A 22,420-nucleotide genomic window follows, 5' to 3' on the forward strand; every position below is an offset into this window, starting at 1 on the left:
CTCATCAAGAGTCCATTAATGGAAGCTGATGAAGCTTTTAGAGAGAGAAGGAAGAAGACCACATTTTGAAAGAAGTCAAGGTATTTTGGATACAATATTTAAGTGTGTTTATATATATATAATACAATATTTAAAACTTTTATATATAAAATACAAAGGTGGTAAAAATTTAGTTGCTCAAGATTTTTAATTGATGTAGCCAATTCTCCTCCACTTATTCCAAAAATGGTGGAAATGGTACACTATGTGACTGGAAGTGATTTTCACCCCTCTAGCTTAAACTCTGAAGGAGGGCATATGTTATTTGACATTTATCACCCTAATTCATTCAGTTTTGTGACATTGGAAGTGGACGATTTGTAGTTTGATTGAGACTATTCAGTTGCCATAACAGTGATATTTTTTTCTAGTTGATACTTACACCCCTCAAGAAATTGTTTGCATCTAAGATGATTCAGACCTTAGACCCTGATACTTTCTGAGACTCGATGATTAAGTTTTTACCCATTTGAGCCTACCTCTTAGGGTTAGAGAGTGATTAATTTTTCAAAGATCACAAGTTCCAGCGATGGAATTTGGCACAAGTTTCAGGATGGCTGACTGTGATGAAGGTGAGTTCCTGTAAATTCTATTGTTTTTCTCTTGCCATATACCATAGACTAGGAATGCTGAATTCTAGGGGTGGTGTTGATCCAATGTTGAGTTGCATTCACGAATTGACTCCATTAATTTATCACTCCTTGTACAGAATCGATATTTGTCTTGTATGAACCCCCAAATAGGTGTGAGAGATGAATTCACATGCGAAGAAGAGGTGAGAACGAGTCTCTGGTTTAGATGAGCATAATTGACAGAGCCTTGAATCGAGCCTTGACATGCACTTGATATCCAGTGTAGGTAGTTTACAATGAATAGCAATCCATAGTATCTTCTTTTGTCATGGAATAGCAATTGAGTCCTATAATAGCTTGGAGCAGGGAGCATTTGTAGAGGATGGGGAAAGGGCAAGAACGGTGTGTTTGAATGCTGAACTCATTTTCTGGTCTGTAATAACGTATTTAGTGAGTTCAATGGAGTCAATATGTGTCTTTCGTTTGTTGGTTTCTTGCTGAGGTGAAGTTGGTTGTACCAACGCCAATATGCAAAGAGATTGTGACACCCGTGAGAGCTGAGAAGGATTTTATACAGTGTCTATTTAACATATGTAGAGAGTTGGGTTTCAAAGTCTCCTACACCAAATTTATTTATTTATTATTATTTTTTTTTTAAGCAAGTAAAGTCTCCCACACTTGAGTAGAAAAATGCGGACTGTTATAGAGTAATGGAAGATTCTAAAAAGTTTTTATTATATGGAGATTACAAATGATTTTAGAAGTGTAGAGGGTTAGAATTGTAAATATTTGAGATATTTTAGAGGAATGTTCTAGAATCAAATTTTAGCCATTGATTGTGCATTTGGGTGAGTGTGAGGAAGGATGATGCTTTTATAAAAAGGGTTGGGGCCTCCTTGTGTGACAAGTCAAAGTCGATGAAAGGGTGAGGGAGTGACAATGTTGTAAAAGAATTGTTGCCCAACTGTTATTGGGTCCTTATCTTGGATTTCTGATTTTTTTATGTATGAACTTTCGGATATTTGTGATTTTTTTATGTATGAACTTTCGGATATTTGTGCCGTAAAGTGATGGTAGAAAATTTTGCGTGGGTACTTATCTTGAATTTCTGAGATCAATTACAAAAAATAAAAAATAAAAAATAAAAAAAAATCAATCGTGAATAATGTTTAATACTCAGCCACTAACCAAAGTATGAGGTGGAAAGGTTTTGGATAAGAGTAAAAATTAAGAGCAGGTATCCCTCAATTAATTTGTTTAGCTTTGATTACCATTTTCAACAAGTTACAACATATGATTGAGTTTTATATTTTAAGTTTTAGCAAAGTTATGTTTGAAATTTGAAAAAAAGGTAAAATCGGCCCTTGTGAACCTTAGGTATTGTTTTATGCAATGTTTGTTCAATTACTCTTTCACCCACAAATGCAGTGTAGTCATTTGGTTCGGCAATAATGATATCCCAACATACCAAAACTAGCTATCACCCCACCAGTAGTAGGCGATGTAAGGATTGATACATAAAATAACTTTTTATTTGATTGATAATTATATAAAACAGAAGAAATTTTAGCTATTTACATCAAGGTCAAACTTCCTTCAACAATCTTATCATTATTATATATTATAATAAATTAATGGAAAAGTAGTGAGATTTTTGTGCAAATATGATATCATCCCTCTATTTTCAAATTATATATCTAGTTTTTATTTTTTTTTTTCTGAAAAGCTCAATATTTTTTTCTAAAAAGCTCAATATTTTTTTTCTAGTTTTTATTTTTTGTTTTCTTTCATTTTCTTCTCTCTCTTGTTTATTTATGTTTTTTTAAGATTTTTAATATATAGTATATTTTTTTCTTCCTCTTTTCATGGCAAGAGACTCAAATATGTAGACTACATGCCTTGATCTAGGCCTTCAGTATAGTTCTTTTATTTATTTTATATTCAAATTATCTTCCACAAGTGAATAGTGTGTGAATAGTGTGTTTTGTGATTGCAAGTAAATAACTATGATGGAAAGAATAGTTTGAGCAATGAACTCATGAATATTGTAATGTATATTGGCTCTGGTAGACTACCAGCAGATTAAATTCAGTTTTCACCCTCTATAAATCGTTTATGTGGTTGACCTCTCTCTATGTTACAAAATTTATCCAACTTGTGCAAAAACTCTGTGTAATATGAAATCACTAATTTTAATTTATCTAAGTGTCAAGTGACATGCAAAATTTTAAATGCAGTCTTATATTATTTATATATAGAAATGAATAGAATCTTATTATTATTCATACTATATCTTTAGGAAAATGTGAGAGACACTCAAAATTTTATTTTTAATTTTTTACATTAGTAAATCTAAAAGTAATGCAATAAAGGGCTTACCAATTTGGAATAACTACTTAAATCAACCATAAAACATGACTTTCCGCAACTTCTATAATCATTCTTTAAATTTAAATTTAGATTTTTAAAAATCATAGTATTTAGCTATATGTTATGTATTTAAAAGACAAAGCCCAGACATCAACAGGTCGTTGTAGTATAGTGGTGAGTATTCCCGCCTGTCACGCGGGTGACCCGGGTTCGATCCCCGGCAACGGCGTACGTTTTGCAACCTTCTGCGCTTTTTTCTACTGTCATAAGATCTATGATTCAAATTCAATTTGTTAGCTTTATTGATCGACTCTCTTTATGTTAATATTTTGTCTGACATCTGACTTACCCAAAAAAAAATGTTAATCATCTCCACTTGCCAAAAAAAATGTTGATCCATCTCTCTCCACACATACATTGATCTGCCCCAAATTATCTTCTTAGGTTGGCTTGATGATGCAAGGCACCAAAAATGCTTGTGAATTTTATAATTGGTTTTAAATTGGTTTAACATGGAAATTTAAATGTATATTGCTATGTTTTGTTACATGCACAATGAAATTGAAATTTATTTTAAACTAAGGCTATGTTCAGTAGTATGAAATTGGAGTTTTGGAATTAAAATTGGTAGAATTGGAGCAAAGTAACTAAAGAAAAAAAAATTGAATTAAAATTTTCTTCAATTCCATGTAGTCAAACATGACCTAAAAAATTTCTCCAATTTTAATTTGATGCAATTGAATATATGTTGGGAGCACCAAAAGGTGCTTTGGATTTGGAATGATAGGAAATTTAATTCAAAATTTTAACTAAATTTCTTTCAATCTCAATTCCAAACTACAAATTCAATACTTTCAAACATAATAAAAGTATTTACTTTCAATCCCAAAACATTATTTTAAACACAAATTGATAAAATAACGTTGATTTGGTACATCATTTTGGAGCTAGTGCAGTATTTTATATTTAGTCTTGGGAATGGTTGACATTGTTTAGTGTTTGTTTTGCATTATCTTTTTGGTGTTGTCAGTGGATGTGGCCGGGGCGCTTTCAATTTTTACTTACAATAACCAGATTGTTATCTAAACTGCCTATATTAATCCTTGAAGTCAACAAAGCTTGTTGCTGCTGAAACATAGTTTAGTATTTTTGCCATATTCTAGGATTTGTTTCTTTTGATTTAGTTCAAACCCATGTGTAAGGCCCTTCAAAATCCAACCCAGGCAAAGAAAAATCGAGTCTTCTGTTGAATCTTTTTTATTACTCGATAGAGAATTTGATAAGCGGATGATTTTTTTCCGTGTTTCAGAATAATTATGTTTGTGAAAAAGCTTGAAAGGTTTTAGCCTTACATCTATTAGTTGTTTGTAAGGTTTTCAGAAGATCTAATTCTTGTAATCCTGATAACTTGCTTTGTGCATTGCCATGGGTAGGGATCGGACTACCATGTTTAGTTTTCGCGGTTCATGCTATATTCTTCTTGTTATCTCTGCTTTCTCATCCATCTCATTCCTCTACTGGTCTAATTGCTCCATCCCCTGTTATTCCGGTGTTCAATTGACAGTGCAAAAGCAAAACCAGCCCTTCGATCTCCTTTCATTTCCTTCTGCATGGAACCATCTTTCCTTTCCCTCAAGACCACCTCCAAAACTCCTTAAAATCGCGGTTTTCGTCAAGAAATGGCCGAATAGATATCAAGCAGGGGGGCTTGAAAGGCATGCCTTGACACTCCACCTTGCCCTTGCTAAACAAGGACATGAGCTCCACATCTTCACCACTTCTTCCTTAAATTCATCTTTCCCTAAATACCCAATGAGCAATATCTATTTTCATCTCTCCAAACCAACAGCTGCTGGTTATTTAGACCAATCTTTGGTCTGGAAGCAATTTCAATCCCAAAACTCAACCGGAAAACCATTTGATGTGGTCCATAGCGAAAGTGTAGGGCTTATGCATACTAGATCAAGAAATGTGTCTAATCTTGCTGTTAGTTGGCATGGAATCGCGTATGAAACCATACACACTGACATCATTCAAGAACTTCTGCGAGCACCTGAAGAAGCTCGGGCATATGCACTGACTGAAAGAGTTTTGAAGGTTGTGGAGGAGTTGAAGTTTTTCCCAAATTATGCTCACCATGTTGCTACCAGTGATCATGCTGGCGATGTCCTGAAAAGGATCTATATGATCCCGGAAGAACGAGTTCATGTCATCCTCAATGGTGTAGATGAGGAGATTTTCAAGCCGGATGCTGCCAAGGGCAAGGACTTTAAGCTGAAGTTTGGCATTCCAGAATATAGGTCCTTGGTTTTGGGGATGGCTGGGAGGTTGGTTAAGGACAAAGGACACCCATTGATGTTTGAATCTCTGAAGCAGATTTTCCAGGAAAATTCTACATTTCGGGAAAATGTAGTAGTTCTGGTTGCTGGAGATGGTCCATGGGGTGCTAGATACAAAGATCTTGGAGCTAACGTATTGGTTTTGGGGCCATTAGGCCAGGCTCAACTGTCTAGATTTTATAATGCTATAGATATATTTGTAAATCCAACTGTTCGAGCTCAGGGATTAGACCACACTTTGCTAGAAGCAATACTTTCCGGCAAGCCAGTAATGGCTACGAGGCTTGCCAGCATTACAGGCTCTGTAATCGTTGGCACGCAAATGGGGTACACGTTTTCGCCTACAGTAGCTTCACTGAAGAAAGCACTTCATGGGATATGGGAAGATGGAAGAGAGAATGTAGAGAAGAAAGGTAAGGCAGCTAGGGAAAGAGGAATGGAGTTGTTCACCGCCACCAAAATGGCAGCTGCCTATGAAAGACTATTCCTTTGTATCGCATCAAATAACGGGGAAGACAGCAATGACTACTGTCAATACAAACCGTCATACGGTTAAAATTGCAAGATCATCATGAGGTGCAAATCCCGCACTTCATCGACTCGGATTGAATAGATTCAGTTCAAAGCACTTCTTGGACTTTGCCATTTTAGTATTATACATTCATCTAAATGGCGGTTCAGTGTACATGAATCTGCCTTTTATTCATTCATCTAAATGGAAAAATTGACGGTTCAGTGTACATGAATCTGCCTTTTGGGGGCCAAGTATAGTTGTGACATGTGAGAGAGAAGCTTGATTGGTGGCAATCGGCCAATAGATTAGGGCTTCCGGAAGCGAAAGTGGAAGCAGAACCAATATGCTTTTGTGTATATAACCATTTATACACACTGTATCCCAGGTTGCTAGTTTGAAGGTAGAATTGCTTAGTTTTATACCATATAACATCCAAATATAGATCTCATCTCTATTAAACTTCCAAAAAAACATTATCTCTATAATTTAAAGCATTCACAATATATTTCTCTATAATTTAAAGCATTCACAATATATTGTCTGCACTACATATTTATTCAGAAATCACCCTAGGTTTTAGAAGTAGTTCAATAATCATTAGCTAGCCATCAATTTACCAGATTTATGTGATCTTCAGATGCTTAGTGGCCACTAATTTTAGTGGTACAGCTACCCTCAAGTATTAAATTCGAACATAGCTTGAATGTTGGCAACAAATAACATTCCATTTGAGAACAAAATTGGAGGAATTTCAGTCCAAATTTTGATTTGGAGTACTCCCAAACGCAACATTAGTGTAAATAGTTGGATATCATATAACAGAGCAATTTACGACACACCTAGTATTCCCATTGTTAAACTCTGAAGAAATGCATTAGTGGCTGATAAGAAAATGAGGGCAGATTTTTAACTCCATATAATAGTTTATTAGATAATTGTAACAAGCGCTACAGAGTCTCAAAAATCCTCGGAAAAAGAAAGAAAAACAAAACAAAGACCCAAAAAAAAAAACAGTTCACATCAAGGTTGTGTAGTGTGCCTGGAAGAACCCATGACAAAAACCCCCGGCTACCTAAACCGTATCAAAATCCCACAAAAAAAAAAAAAATGGAAGGCAATTCAAACGGCTTCCAAAACTTTATGAATTCCTGCAAGATTCAGCACAGAAATAAACAATAAATCAAACAATTAATTCAAGAAACAAACAAAAATAACAGAAACTCGTTATACTTGTATTTACAAATGAAAACAATTTACTTACAAAAAAGAAAACTTTGAATAAATCACCTCAAGCTAATTGAGATAAATCATTGGTGCTTACAATAATTTACAGGACTTTTATGGATACTAGGGTCTCTACCACCGTCTACCTTCCTTCCACCCACCCAGCCATATCTTATGGGAAAAATGGAACAGTAAGAGCAACCCCTTTCCACCCACCCAACCATAAGAACAATAAAAGGAACAAACTAATTCCAAACTGTTACAAATTCATCGCTTTTCAATCTGGAAGGACTTATCTAGATTCCAAGAGAAAAGGCAGAAGCAATTTACACTTCAAGAATCTTAAACTATCTGGACAAAATGTAGTACTACATATGCCAACCAGAACAATCTTTGAAAGCAAGTAAATACCGCAAGGGGCAAAATTTCAAAACTTTTATTTGCCATTGAAGAAAATTAATTGTTGGAAGGTCAATGACGTACAAAATCTACACTAATAAAAGAGCCAGTTGACCACTTTGATGCTTGGAAATATAGATCTTACCCTAAAATGTGACAATGCCTTAATTTAAGGGAAAATGATATAGAAAAATAGCACCGACATTTTGGTCGCACGTACCAATGAAATACAAGGATTCTGAACAATAATTTTTTTAACTTACCTTGGTGATTATATGGAGAATTCACATGCCTGGGGAGCGAAACTCTTAATAGTAAAGCGACCCTGCAGAAAAAGAAGCCAGAAATTCTTATATGTTAGTATAGTCTACATTTGTACTCCAAAATATATCATACTCTTTAGATTTATTTCAGTAACTATACCTTGCCACCAATTTCCCCGACAAGCACTGTTTTGATTGTTTCCATTGGGATCATCATCTCCCGCAGCTTTCTTGAACTATTATATTCACAAATTCATTGAAAAAAATTCTGTTACATTTCATCAACTAATCATGCTCAAGTTGTTACATTATGAGACACAAAGCTTCTTCAAACATTCAAGACTCACTATGGGCTGTGATCCTGGGATTTGAGAACTTGAGGAAAGCACATACATATCTTCTAGCCCACCGTAGTAGATAGATGAACTTAGAGGACATGGTTCTAGTCTTTCCTGAAAATTTAAACTCCTGTCTTTGTTGGGTAGGCTATTGCTTGCACCTTCGCCATTCTTAGCCATATTGTCTGACAAGAATGTCGAATTGGGGCATTATTCTCCAAAATATTTGATTTTGACGATAAAAAATTCTCAGAATTAACAAGAACAAATAATTACACACCATGAGTAAACAAATATAGCTCAAAATTCCAGCAGATAAAAGAAGCAATAAAAGAAGAAGTAATTCTCAGGAATTGCTGCTTAGTGAATGAATAGAAGTCGTGTGAAGTGTTTCCTCCAGATAGAGGTACCAGTGCAGAGACACTATGCGCATAAATAAAAACTAAGGAAAAGAAGACTTTAAGAGCTTACAAACTAGATTATATATAGCATGAAAGAACCTAACAAAGACAATGGGACAATGATGAATTTGAACAGAAAGGCCAATAATTTGTGAAAAAATCAATATGATTCTCCTACGTGGGAAGATAGATCAGTGTCAATATGATCTTTCATGTATATAAAATTTGTTAAATAATATTTATAAGAACTAACATAGGAGGAAGAATCTGTATAATAGATTCTGCAATTATCCATTCGGAAAAAGAGGCTCTGTCCTTAGATGAAAAATAGGTTTGATTGACAGTGAATTTTTGTGTTAACAAATATTTATTAATCAAGATTACTGTTGCTCAATGATCAAGTAAAATGACAGCAAAAGGGAAAAAAAAGGAAAAATATATCAATCACAATAATACCTGGAGTTCCTTGTTTGGTGTTCCACACCTGATTCCCTGAGGACTGATTTAGCAAAGATTCAGTCATACTTGAGCTTATAGGGTTCCTTCTCAGAACCTGAAGCCAAGAAGCAAAAAAAATCCATATATTGTAATTGAAATCCGATGATCAAGTTTTCTGTAACCTCATTTGGTTGAATTAAACACCAATGGAGACATTAGCTGTTTGAAAGCTCGATTAATACAGTGATTACATATGTTAATTCACAATTAGTTATATACTTAACCTCTTTTTCTTTTTCTTTTTTTTCCTCTAAACAAGTCTTGAGTTCTGAATACTAGACCTGATTTCAGTAAATGTTGAATGTCATACATGAAAGGTCATTTATAAGTAATTTACAAGTTTACGTTAATTTTTTAGTACTAAAAATTCAGTTGCTTACAGTCTTTAAGTACTAGCTTAATTTTCCGTTATATCAAACATCAGCTTAGCTCTACCCTCAGTATTTGTGACCGGCCATATGAAACCTGTACTACAATTTTATCCCCACGGGCAAATATTAGAGCCACCACATAATCAAATTAGTTAGGGAATATGACTAGTAATGTCTCCTCTGTATGTCATTACAATATTTCAAATAGAGAAATGGAGTATGTGATTGTAGTAGAATTGGTTCAGTTTTCAAAAACATTTTCAATAACATGGTTCGAACATTGATCATAACATCTGGGCCAATGCCCATTGGTGAATTCAATCTTTATTTAACTTAGTTTTCATATAATTGTGAGAAAACTATCAATCAAGCAATGATCTTTTCAACTTTTGTCTGTTCTCAGTTCTGGAAAACAGAATATTATCGAGAATCATGCACTGCCTCTAATATTTGAACATTCTTCAAGTCTCCATTACTCGTGCCTATCAAAACCCTACTTAGCTTCATCATTGTAAGAGCATGTGAAAATTATCAATAATAGCCGGAAAAGAAAAGAAAAAAACAAAACAAAAAAATTCCAATTGCAAAAAAAATGTTCTTGACACATAAAATCAACCCTCTATCTCTCTCTCACACACATAATAACCGAATTGAGCAAAACCCTTCATAGATTACAAAATTCTAGACATCACGTATAAGGGTTTGAATCTTAATCAGTTACTTGCTATAAAAGAAAAGTAAAACACGCGAACAATGACATACCACATATAAAATCAACTCCTAGTGAACAGAAGAAGAACAAGAACAAAACAAAGCAAACCCATTTAACAAAATGGCATTAGAAAAGCATACCGTCGACGGCGGTGGAAAAATCGAAGCAAAAATTCCGGCGGAGGATGAAGGCGATGTGGGTTCTTGGTCTCCAAAGAGATCAGCAGTAAATGATGAAAATGATGATGAAGAAGAAGATTTTGGTTGCTCCTTATTTTCCATTTCTCTGTTTCCTTTTGCCTTTCACAAAAGGCAACCAACAAACAAACAAAACTACCTCTATTAGGAACTCTTCGACTTTTACAAAGAACCAAATTGAGGAAAAAAAAACGAGAGGTAGATAAGATTTGCAGGGATAAACAGAGCCGTAGTAAAGCAGAACAGAAACAGAGCACGTGAAGATCACATACGATTGATCAGGTTTACTCAAATAAGACTCGTCTTCACAAATCACACGACTATTTTATAGAGTCTACTACTAACAAAGAATTGCACGTGACACCCACGTGGGAGTAGGAAGAAAAGTGTCCCTCTTGGATTTGATTTTCTTTTCTTACCTCTTTTATTCAGATTTGGTTACCCATATTGGATTTGTTTTCAATCCTTTTTTCCGTGTCTTTTCCGTGTTTCTCTCCAATGCAAATAATTTTAATTTAATGATGCAAAAAAATTATAAATGCATTAATTTCTTCATTTAATAATGTTAGCTGTCCCCTGACTTTTCTTTTCTTTTTTTTAATTTCATATATATACTTTCTTATAATAGCACAAAATACCATATATATTTTTTGTAATATACAAAATGTTTGTTATTACTTATTAACCTTTGTATACATAGGTGTATAAACAAGTCAAAGATTATGTTACATAAATAATCAAAATTTTGTGTTGTACACGGGAACGGAAGCTAAGGCCCACAGGGGCAGCTGTGCCCCTGACTTTTTTTTTTTTTTCTTTTTAATTTCATATATATACTTTCTTATAATAGCACAAAATATTATTATATATATTTTTGTAATATACAAAATGTTTTGTTATTAGCCTCTGTATATATATAAGTGCACAGTCAAGGATTGTTCCCCTCTCAGCCCAAATACTGGCTCGTCCCTGGTTGTACAACATTTGTAGGACAATGATGATTTGTTTCGTATAGACCAAAACGCTTTATAAATTGTGGTCCAAATATTTTCGCACTCTGATGATGAACATTATATACAGTAAATTTTTAATCTTTTTTAACTAATTATTATATTTTTAAAATTTAAAAAACCTTTTTATTAAATATATTTTTATGTTTTGCTTTTAAAATCTTATAACAAATTTTACTTTATTAAAAATATTTTTAATTATTATTAAACAAACTCCACAATAAAAATATTATTTTTATTTTGAATAAAAATAAAAACACAACATTTTGAATTATCAAAACAGCCTCATCAACTGTACAACAACAAAGAGCTGTGATGTACTCAAGAGTTGCGTTGCGTGTGTTTCAATCACAGCCATTAATTATCATGCCGCAGAACACTGAATCTTCCATTCCGACACTGAATTCACATCCTCTTTTTCCGTGGAAGTTAAGGAGGTAGGTGCCACGTGGAACCAAGTGGGAATAGTTCTGTAAGGCCACGTGTCAGTTGGTAACGTTCAGTACTCCGCATCTTGTTGCAAGGAATTTAAATGAGAAAGTGATTGAGTATTAATATGTGGGTATATAATATTATTTAATAATTTAATTTTTTAAATAAATAGATAAACGCCCACTCGTTACGTTAGTATTAAATTTAAATTCAATTCTTGATCAGATTCAATTCTTGATCTGATGCCCACCCATTACAGTTAGTATCAAATTTAGATTCAATTCTTGATCTGATGTTACGTTCCACAACAAGAGCGTTAAGAGTTTAGATAAAGGAGAATGTAACAAGAGTTATCTGTCTCACATCAAATGATGATAAAAAAAAGTGATTGAATATATATAAGTGAAAATAAAGTATTATCTAATAATTTAAATTTTTAAACAAATAAATAAGTTACAATAATGTATTTGGCGTTTTTGGTGTATAGGAAATACCTTCCCCATCATTCATAAAATAATATTATACAAATATAGAAGGACCCGTTTTTTTGCAAGAGAGAAGCAAAGACCATTTTTTTCTTTTCCTTTTGGCGATAAGAAGATAACTAGATAAGATAATGGTTGTCGCGTCACTCAACCTTATTTATTCGGATATGCCCTCTCTCTCCCGTCCAAAGCAATTCACGGACTCTTCTAAATATAAAAAATAGACTATCTAGTACATGTCATTTTAGTCTTATGTTTATTTTTATTTTATTTTATAATTAATTCAACAATTTTACATTGTTAACACACTTTTAATGTTTTAGGTTGATAATGTAACTTAATTGTGTTATAATTTTACAACACGATATAATATATTATACAAGTGTATTATTTTTTATATAAATGTCATGCATATCATTACTGTTGCACTATTGATGAACTAATACATATACTCCCTAAACACTGAAAGAATTGGGATTCGACCATTCAAATGTGTTTAAAGACACACCAATAATATCAGATATGGATAATGGAACACATTTTGGTGGATGTAAATTTTTTAAATTGTGCTTGAACTTTTGATTTGTTTGAATTTTGTTATTTAACATGGTCTTATAAATTTTAACTTCCCAAATTTTGTTCTCATGTGAGTTAATTGAATGTGTGGTTACTTAAAGTTGGTTTAAGTAATAATTTATTTTAAAAAAAAAAAAATGGGTAAAAAACGCAATCAGACACTCATTGTGTAATTTTATTATCGAAAATTTGAAAGAAATTTGAATGGAATAATATATAAAAGTAAAAGTGTGACAAAAAAGGAAAAAGAATTAAAAAAAAAAAAATGCACCCTACAAATGCGTGTGAAGATTGGAAGCTCCCACCCTTCTATCTTTCAGATCTTTCTCACCATGTTAAAGTTCAAAAGGATATTTTATTTAATGTTTAATATTAATATAAAATAAATTGTAATGATTAAGTCTACATTGTTGAAAATGTTCACTTTAATGGATTAAAAAAAACGAAGAAAAAATAATGAGAAAAATAAGAAATGTGTGCGTAAAAAGAAAAGTGACTAAAGTAGAACTTTAAAGAATAATAAGAGGGTGGAAAAAGAAAAATAATTACTAAAGTAGAAGACTTTCAAATTACCACCTACTACTAAAAAGAGTTCAATCTAGTGAACTAGTTCTACTGTGGGCCGAGGCTAGGCTTGACCTAGTGACAAAAAGAGAAAACCGTGGACGGCAGGATTCGAACCTGCGCGGGCAGAGCCCACATGATTTCTAGTCATGCCCGATAACCACTCCGGCACGTCCACTTGATACTTTCTGTTGGTTAATCTAAATATATTATACCAAAACATTACAAGCTCTCGTTTGTGGGGACGATCTTGAAAAGCTGAACTCAACCTCGGCCTGTTCTTATTTGATAATAATAATATTTGTTCAGAATCGATTTGAACTTATTCAAGTCAATGTAGGTTTATGTTGTGCTTCTTAACTGTGTTTAGAGCTTACACCAGCCAAATTTAATATTAGGGATCAACTTATTTAGTAAATAATCTTTAAAATCAAGATTGAGGTTGACTTTTGTAAACTATAATTATTCGTGTAAAAATACAATAACATTTGTGTAAGAACATTAAACACAAGTCATAATCCTAGTAAATTGAACTTCATTATTTTTACATGTCAATAATGTATAAATAAATAGTTAAATATAAATACCTCGATCCATGATATCAAACTTAACAAATAACGTGCAAAATTGTAATTTTAGAAGCGTGAAAACTGATATTTCTCTATTAGCCTTTTACACACATAAACATTATACATATTGTTTCATTAGTGTACATAATTGATGGGATACAGGCATGGAGAAGACCAATTTTTCTTTAGGTTTCATTTGGTTAGATAGAATCAACTGGAAAAGAAAGGAAATACAAATTTTTAAAACTTTTTTATAGTTTGGTTAAATAGAAAAGCAAAAAAAGTTTTAGAAAATTAGGATTCTTGTAATTCTTTATTTTTTTCTAAAATGTTTCTTTCACAAAACACGGGAAAATTTTATTTTCCCGTGAAAACATGTCTTTTTATTTAGTATTCATATTTTACCCAACAACTTCATTGATATTATTTTACCCAACAACTTCATTTTATATTTGGAAACAACAATAATTTTTTACTAGGTTTCAAAGAATTAGAGTCGACTAACAACTTAATCATTAATAAATTTTTAATTAACTTGACTTCCATTCCTAATAGTTTTTCATCATATATGAATAATAGTAATTCAAAAGGTCTAAATTAATTGAAAATTTTATCATTTTTTAATATATTTTATTACTAATTCTTTATTATTTTATTATTTTATAAAATAAAGGTAATTTAGGTATCCAAACTATAATATAATATTTTCCTACAATTTTCTTGAAGAAAATTTCATCCTAACCAAATACATATTAGAAAATCAATTTTCGTTTCATTAACTTAAAGAAAAGAAAGTGAAAATGAAAGAAAAGTGAAGTAAATGAAAAGAAAATAAATTAGTTAGCATTTATTTGGTTAGTATGAAAATTTGTCCAAGAAAATTATAGAAAAATATTAGTTTGTTAGTTTGGATAGCATGAAAGTGAAAAGAAAGTGACTATGCATACCAAAACTACCCTTATGAAGTAGAATGAAGGATTAATTAATTCAAATATATAATTGTTTATATTTATTTCTATAATTTATATTTAGAATAAGGTTTCATAATATTTTCTTAAGTAAAACTAATTATTAGTTTAGATAAACAAATTAAAAAATATATAAAAAAAATTAGAGATGAAGAGGCAATAATACTGTTTGAAAGAAAAATTAAATATTTCACCATATAATATGTATATATACACACACACAGATTATGAGTTGCTAGAATTGTAACATAGAACAGACAATTAAAAAAATAAAAAATTCTATTTAGAAACAGAATCTATTTTGAGCAATTTTACCCAATCATCATTGATATTCTGTGTATATAATTGTATGAAGTGCAAATAAATAGGCGCGTGTTTTTTGGTGGAAAATTTTTGAGGGAAAATACTTAATGCGGAAACTAAATTAAATTTTTAAAAGAAAATACTCGATGCGAAAACTAAATTTTTCATTAGGTTTCTCTTTCTTTTTATCCAAACTCTAAACAAAATTAAAAAAATTATATTTCCTTTCTTTTCTAACTTTTCAGCTAACCAAACAAAAACTGATAAGTCTAACTATACTTTCCATCAAAAAGAAACAAAATTAAAAAAATTATTTTTCCTTCCTTTTCTAACTTTTCAGCTAACCAAACAAAAACTGATAAGTCTAACTATACTTTCCATCAAAGTAAGAAACAAATAGGAAAATACTACTTTAATAATTAATTATCACAAAAAGTAGTTTATAAATTGACCAAATAATATAATATTATACAGTATTTATTTAATTACCCTTTTACATAATATAGTGTTCAGATAATCAAGCCATATCTGCTTAATTAGATTATCACATAATAGCGTTCAGATAATCAAGCCTAGATCACACATTCACACTCAAAAAGAAAGAGGCTTTAGTTTAGGTAGGAGGTTGCTGGCCTTTGGTTGGATCATGAAGCTGACGATGATCCTACAGCCTCTCAGATTCCCCCAGATGGTATGGAGCAATTAATAAATAATCTTACAAATTCAGCTGGTATATTTAATGAATTTGAACTGAATATACAAACCGCACAACCAACTCCATTAAGATATATTTGAACTGGGCTCCAGAAAATTTGCAAATTAAGCTCGAGGAACAGGAAGCATTTGGAATGGAGTATACTAGTATGTGGTACTACTAGAGCAAGATGAAGAAGGTGATATGAGAAAACAGTATCAAACATGCTAATAAGAATTCAATTATGGAATGTCATTAAAATTGAATAGATCATGGTTACAAGAGAGTTTGAAACTAATAAGATGAAATGCTAATAATAATTGTACTTAATTATACTGATGTACGTATAGGTGTGTAAGCAACAATGGGGCTTCGCACCACATGAGTGCCATCGGACCACACCAGCGAACCAGACATCAGTCCATGCACTCCTTCTCCAGGAGGAGAAACAACTGTGACAACAAAAGATTTCTTCTCATACAATGCCTCGAAAGAGAGAACACTAGGCCTCACACCAACTCGAATCTTCGAATCCGCCATTGTGACTTTTGCTTTGTAAGTGGAATTAGCACGCCCAACGTTTGTGACAGTTCTAGGAAACCTCAGAGTAAAAGATTTGTATTCGTCAACTTGACTTGCCATTGAAGGGTAGTTGAGATCCTTCGGTGACCCTTTATGTCCCTTTGGACAACTACTCATATCCCCTGTTATTGTTCTGATCATCTTCATATCATAACCCATATCACAAAGCATTTTTATGTAGTCATCTCTAAAGGCCTCATAAACTAGTCCAGGATCTGCAGCTTTTATCGGGTTGATATGTCCCGCTCCGTAAGACAATTCACCATCTTTATTTGTGGTGGAATTCATAGTCCAAGCTATAAAGAAAAGGCGTTTGGTTAGTCCAGTTTATCGAGAACTGAAAATTAGAAAATCCTACAAAATCTGTGAAAGCATGTTTTGTTTAAAAACAGTTTTTTTTTTTTTTTGTTTGTTTTGTGTTACTATATTACCTGTAGTCATAAGAGCAGATTTGATGGCGGAAGGAGACCATCGAGGATGCAATGACTTAAGATAAGCGGCTGCGCCAGCAACATGAGGGCAGGCCATGGATGTTCCAGATACCATATTGTATAGGGTAGATCTCTTATCATTTAAATAATTTGAAGGCGGAGCAAAGGGTGAATATGCAGCCAAGATATCAACTCCTGGGGCAGATATATCGGGCTGTGACGTGATCATCAAGCAGTTCAAGTGAATGAGCAAGTGAAATGACTGTTTTCCGAGTTCTTGAGAACTAAAAACCAAGCAAGCTCAATATAAAAGTGTATTTACCTTCAATATTTGTGGTATGATTCGGTTTGGCCCTCGTGAAGAGAAAGAAACGACTAGAGGAGCAGAAGGGTCAATTGTAGCTTCACTTTTCAATATGTATGCTTGAGGTTTACTAAAATAAGAACAATAGATTGGTAATTTAGTACCATCTCAAGGATTGAAAAAAAAAAAATGGGCTCCAAATAAATCATAATTACCTTGTGGAATTATAGTAGGATAGGAGCAAATTATAGTTTTGTTCATTCAATACTGATGCAGGTAAGGGGAAATTTTGTGCAACATCTTCTACAAAATCATCACCCAAAGCGATTGAGCCAAGGGCACCTGCTCTAATAGCTTCAGCAACTCCCATAACACCATCGCATACCACAATCTTTCCTTTCACAAGTCTATTGTCTAAACAACCCTCCATACACAACCTGAAATGTAACAATATTTTTATGTTTTCCAAATTTGAGGCAACAATGGCATAGGGAGCAGATATTACCGTGCACCCTCTTCACTGCAATTACTTGTAGCATCTTTTCCATATACCAGAGGAAACATCATTCTTTTCATTAATCCAAACGAATTAATTGCAATACCCTGTTGATATCAAATATGTTAGAACCCAAGTTCCTAGTTAAACTAAAAAATATTAAGGGCCAGCTTTGTTCAGTTCTCTAAAAATAGTTCTCAAGAAAAAAACAAAAACTACTAGACAATTTTTTTATTTTCAGTTCTCTGGAAATAGAAAATTGTTGTCATATATGCAACAATTTAACCCCTAACGTAGTGATATATATAGCAAAAACCAAAAACAAATACATACAGTTAATGATGCTCTGTTGCCAAGAACAACCCTGCTAATCATGTGGCGATCGGTAGAGCTGGCTGCCACACTAAGCATCCATGGCGCGACGCTAGTAGTTGTTGCTAGATCGGGACCAGAATTACCAGCAGCATTAAAAGTTAGTATTCCTTTCTCCATGGCGTGAAAAGCACCAATTGCAACGGCATCTTTGAACATTTCAACTGGATCCGATCCTCCTATTGAAACAGTGAGGATGTCAACCCCATCAGCAATAGCATCATCAAAGGCTGCCAAAATGTCATCTTCATAGCAACTAGTGGGACCGCACACTTTGTATGCAGCAATCCTGGCCGAGGGGACCCCTCCTCTTGCAGTCCCTTGCGCCAATCCATAGAAGCTCGCGCCGTCTACGGCGTTTCCGGCTGCTGTTGAGGCCGTATGGGTCCCATGACCCAAAGTGTCCCGTGCAGAATCTACTTTTGAAGATTTTAATGCTGGATCTGGGTTTGTGTTGTAATGCCGAGCTCCAATTATCTTGCTGTAAAATGATTAGCATTCAGTACGTATTCAAGTTTAGCTCATACAACCGCTCCTCCTTCTAAGGGGATGTGAGGGTTGGAGTTTCATGGTGGACATTTGTGACTGTGGATGACATACTACAGTCTAATCATATTTTTTAAAAAAAAAAATTAAATTTTAAAAATTAAAAAGTAAAAAAAGGAAAAAAAAAAAAAATGTTGTAATGAGAGAGAAAGATACTTGTTGCAAGTAAAATTTCTGCCTCCTTCACAAGCACCCTTCCATTTCCTTGGAGGAGGACCGAAGCCATTGTCGTTGAAACTAGGTGATTCAGGCCAGATTCCGGTATCAATGACACCAATGATGACATTACTCTCAGTCATATGATTTCTCTTAACATTCTTGGAGAAGCCCATGAAGTCCCAGGATCTTGTAGTCTGAAGTTGGAGTTCTCTACTTGGAAAAACTGACTCTACTCCTTCCAAGCCTACGTAACACAATTAAATTTGTTTCGAAAAATATTATGAATCTATCACCAAATTACAATGCCTGATAAAGAATTTGTTTCGAAATTGACAATAAGTAATAGGATTTACTCACTAGCCAACTTCTCTCGCTCTTTATCACTAAGCAGGGCTGCAAATCCATTGAAACTCCTTTTGTAGCTTCTAACCAAGGATTTAGGTGCAAAACTGGATAGAGATATATAAAAGCAAGATGAATTGCAATTGCTGATTAATGCTATATAATATATATATATATATATATTCACAAACATATACATACTTGCCCCCATAAGCTTGTTGAAGCAAACCAAGGTGGTGAGTGGAAGGTGAATATTCCCTGTCAGGAAGGGATCCCATGTACACAATGTAAACCTGCAATTAGTATGTTCAATAATATGTTAGGAAGCCATATTAATTCTTCATGAAATTTACCGGAAAAGTGAAAAATAAAATAAAATAAAACATATTAAATATTCATGTATGCTAAAAGTAACTTGATTATAGATGTAACCAGAGATGCCTAATGGACAAGCAGACATATCAATATTCATCAATATTATGGATTAGTATATAAGATAATAAGACAGATAATATATATGCATGTTATAACAGATAATGAATTAATATGCAAAAGTAAAAATAAAAAATTTCAAAAGGTCTTCATATATGTACGCAAGTACATATAAGCTTATATATATATATACTTTTGTGTGATCATGTATTTATAAAAACTTAAAATTTTTCAAAGGATCTTCATATCTATAGAGAGAGACGCACGCATCCATGTATGACAGGTAAGGTATGATCATGCTTGAATGTTCACATAGCTAGTATGTATTCCTCTTCACGGGTATATATGTATACACGTGTGTATATATATATATATATATATCTACAACTATCATATTATGTGTAAATAAGTACTAAGCAACTCCCAAAGAACAAAAAGATGACTAGCCTTTCTGCCCTCATCATTAGTGGAACGGCACTGTGCAATGGTGAGAAAGGAAACGATGAAAAGCAAAACAAGGCTAAACTTGGCCATTGGTGGATTATCAATCAAAACGAATTTTGCATTAGGTTTGAGGGATGAAGAGCTATCTTCTGGTTATATTTGTATATATATATATATATATATAATATAGAGAAAGAGAGCATATTGGCGCTCAATGATCAAAATCACCAATGGAAATGTTAAAGAAAATTTAGAATTTTATATTTTATATGGTTGTTACGGTGTATTTTATTGTTTTCAATGAAATTTTTAGAACTTGCCAAATCCATAAAAGGAAGTTCAATGGATTTTTGGAAATTATTTTACATGGTTGTTAATGTGCATTTTATAAGGTTGTTTCCAATGAAAATATTTCTTGGACAGGACTCAATCTTGTGCTTTTCCACTAAAATAAAAATCCTTAAAAATCAATACCAAACAAATAGGAAAGGCATATATGCAGCATAGACCGGGCCTACGTTAGAATCCTTTGAATTTTGAATTGCCACTAAACTAAATGAAATGATTCTTAGCTCCTTACGAGGATTTACACCATATTCACCGTTGATATAAACCAATCATAAATGGACATATTTTATTTTAATTATCAAATAAGAGATATTTCCAATTTGATAAGTGAGTATCTAACCCATTATATTTGATTTAATAATTAAAAATGACATATTCATTTATTATTAGTTTACATCAATAGTGAGAATGGTGTAGATTCTCACTAGTGACAACCTAAGGATTGTTCAAACAAAATATACTACCTTCGTTTCATATTAATTGTCCTCTTCAAAAACTTTGACTCACAACTTTTATGAGTCAAAGTTATTGAAGTAAATATCTAACATGGGATATAGGTAGTATATAAGTATATAAAAGGAATATGACTAAAAATGACCTCAAATGACTCAAAAATAAAAAATGGTAGTGAAGCAAAATTTTCTAGATGGGCAATGGGATGGAGGGAGTGCTAAATAAAAAAGGGAGTCGATATCCCGATGGAGGGAGTACTAAATAAAAAAGGGAGTTGATATCCGCATTCCACTTTTCAACGTTTGCAATACAATCTTAAATGAAATGACAATTTTAATCCTAACTTTACACGTAAATAATTATTACTTTTTAAATGACAAAATTGTCCTTTTAGATTTCTTCTCCTTATCTCTAATCTTTATTATTTTAGGTCTCCTTTGACCAGACAAAAAATAAATTGAACAATTTTTATTTTTATGGGACCAAGAAATAAAAATTTATGTTGAATAAATTGACTATTTTGACCCAACCGAAAAAATAGAAAGTAACCATTGAAAAAATAATCTCTTTTGACATGAAAAAAAAAAAGGTATGAAAAGAAAAGGATTATATTTTTTTATCTAAATTGAATAAATTATCTCTTTTGATAAAACCGATAAAACCCAAAAAAAAAAAAAAACTAGTAAATAAAGTAAAGAAGGTAAAAAAAAATGTTAAAGTTATATAAATGGTAGTTATGACATTATAAATTAAGGGATAGTATATTAATGAATTCAAGGACCTTCTTGTCATTTCCTTTTATAAAAAAAAAAAGATAAATGTAGTGCCACTGGAGAAAATTGGAATGTGAATATCATCTCCCAAACAATAAAAATGTAACTAAACATCATTTAATAACGAGTAATGATAGGGGAACCGAAAAGAAGTCTCCAAATTAATATGGAACGTCTTTTTCCTATACTATAGTTGCAAGTCTATTGTTGTGTTTCGGAATTAGAGGAAAGAAAGCTTCAACAAGTACTTATTCGGTACTTATTCGGGGTTAATTCTTCAGTCTCCATATCATTATTTTTTAATAACCTATATGTTATGATTGGGAGCAACAAGTTAGTGCTTTGGATTTTAAATTAGAACAAATTTAGTTTAAACTTTTAATTCATTGTTTGGATGTTACAAATCAATTTGCGATTGAGAATGTATTGAAATCCCAGATATTCCAAATCGGCAATTTGAATCCTACAATTCAATCAAAGATTTTCAATACCAAATCAAACCCAACATAGCATAACACTCATGTAATATCATAATTAGACAATTGAAAAATTCAACTATAATATTTAATAGAGTCTCCTTCCCCGTGTGTGTGTCTGTATATATAAAGAGTAGTGATACTCACACTAAATACTTGTAGTGAATTTATCTAATTAAATAATTTTTAATCTACTATTTATATCAAATACAACTAAGTGAGGGTTCTATTTTCTTATTTGTTGCATAATTGGCTAATTAGAAAAGTAGGTCTAACAATTCACTGTAACTATTCGTGCAAGAACCATTTTTCATATATAAATGTGTGTGTTTTAGATTACATATATGGATATTAAAAAAAGGAAAAACTACACTTAAGTATATATAGGAACCTTAAATAACAAATCGGTCTGTTTTTAAAGTTA

General features: G+C 32.4%; 3 protein-coding genes and 2 non-coding genes across 5 annotated transcripts; 2 read left to right on the forward strand and 3 right to left on the reverse strand.

The window, feature by feature from the left end:
• The first annotated feature begins 3,138 nt into the window (after positions 1-3,138).
• On the forward strand, positions 3,139-3,210 carry TRNAD-GUC (transfer RNA aspartic acid (anticodon GUC)). Its single transcript has one exon. It is a non-coding gene; the product is annotated as a tRNA-Asp (tRNA).
• A 1,196-nt stretch (positions 3,211-4,406) lies between these two features.
• Positions 4,407-6,139, forward strand: LOC132268400 (uncharacterized). Its single transcript, XM_059769251.1, has one exon. It carries the CDS (start codon positions 4,407-4,409, stop codon positions 5,874-5,876), a length of 1,470 nt encoding a protein of 489 aa, XP_059625234.1. The 3' UTR covers positions 5,877-6,139.
• Positions 6,140-6,735: 596 nt separating this feature from the next.
• Positions 6,736-10,538, reverse strand: LOC132269394 (uncharacterized). Its single transcript, XM_059770575.1, has 6 exons — positions 10,181-10,538; positions 8,916-9,012; positions 8,068-8,243; positions 7,881-7,956; positions 7,721-7,782; positions 6,736-6,982 (listed from the first exon to the last, which is right to left on the reverse strand). Exons 1-5 carry the CDS (start codon positions 10,319-10,321, stop codon positions 7,766-7,768), a joined length of 507 nt encoding a protein of 168 aa, XP_059626558.1. The 5' UTR covers positions 10,322-10,538; the 3' UTR covers positions 6,736-6,982; positions 7,721-7,765.
• A 2,862-nt stretch (positions 10,539-13,400) lies between these two features.
• TRNAS-AGA (transfer RNA serine (anticodon AGA)) lies at positions 13,401-13,482 on the reverse strand. The gene has a single exon. It is a non-coding gene; the product is annotated as a tRNA-Ser (tRNA).
• A 2,616-nt stretch (positions 13,483-16,098) lies between these two features.
• Positions 16,099-19,360, reverse strand: LOC132268401 (subtilisin-like protease SBT4.5). Its single transcript, XM_059769252.1, has 9 exons — positions 19,272-19,360; positions 19,086-19,177; positions 18,726-18,972; positions 17,985-18,504; positions 17,661-17,758; positions 17,371-17,592; positions 17,174-17,285; positions 16,852-17,065; positions 16,099-16,716 (listed from the first exon to the last, which is right to left on the reverse strand). Exons 1-9 carry the CDS (start codon positions 19,346-19,348, stop codon positions 16,169-16,171), a joined length of 2,130 nt encoding a protein of 709 aa, XP_059625235.1. The 5' UTR covers positions 19,349-19,360; the 3' UTR covers positions 16,099-16,168.
• Positions 19,361-22,420: the final 3,060 nt, after the last annotated feature.

Source organism: Cornus florida, unplaced genomic scaffold, assembly GCF_030987335.1.
Source record: "Cornus florida cultivar Cherokee Brave unplaced genomic scaffold, ASM3098733v1 CherokeeBrave_3.0.0_Hap2_Chr08, whole genome shotgun sequence".
Lineage (NCBI taxonomy): Eukaryota > Viridiplantae > Streptophyta > Magnoliopsida > Cornales > Cornaceae > Cornus > Cornus florida.

Excerpts from the sequence above, each read along its gene's own strand:
- LOC132269394 (XM_059770575.1), bottom strand. The coding sequence starts at position 10,321 with ATGGAAAATAAGGAGCAACCAAAATCTTCTTCTTCATCATCATTTTCA. Across the intron at positions 9,013-10,180 it reads TTTTTCCACCGCCGTCGACG|GTTCTGAGAAGGAACCCTAT; the intron begins GTATGCTTTTCT and ends TCTTGGCTTCAG. Across the intron at positions 8,244-8,915 it reads CACCAAACAAGGAACTCCAG|ACAATATGGCTAAGAATGGC; the intron begins GTATTATTGTGA and ends CATTCTTGTCAG.
- LOC132268401 (XM_059769252.1), bottom strand. The coding sequence starts at position 19,348 with ATGGGATCCCTTCCTGACAGGGAATATTCACCTTCCACTCACCACCTT. Across the intron at positions 18,973-19,085 it reads AGAGCGAGAGAAGTTGGCTA|GCTTGGAAGGAGTAGAGTCA; the intron begins GTGAGTAAATCC and ends TGTGTTACGTAG. Across the intron at positions 17,066-17,173 it reads TCATACCACAAATATTGAAG|CCCGATATATCTGCCCCAGG; the intron begins GTAAATACACTT and ends ATCACGTCACAG.
- LOC132268400 (XM_059769251.1), top strand. The coding sequence starts at position 4,407 with ATGGGTAGGGATCGGACTACCATGTTTAGTTTTCGCGGTTCATGCTAT.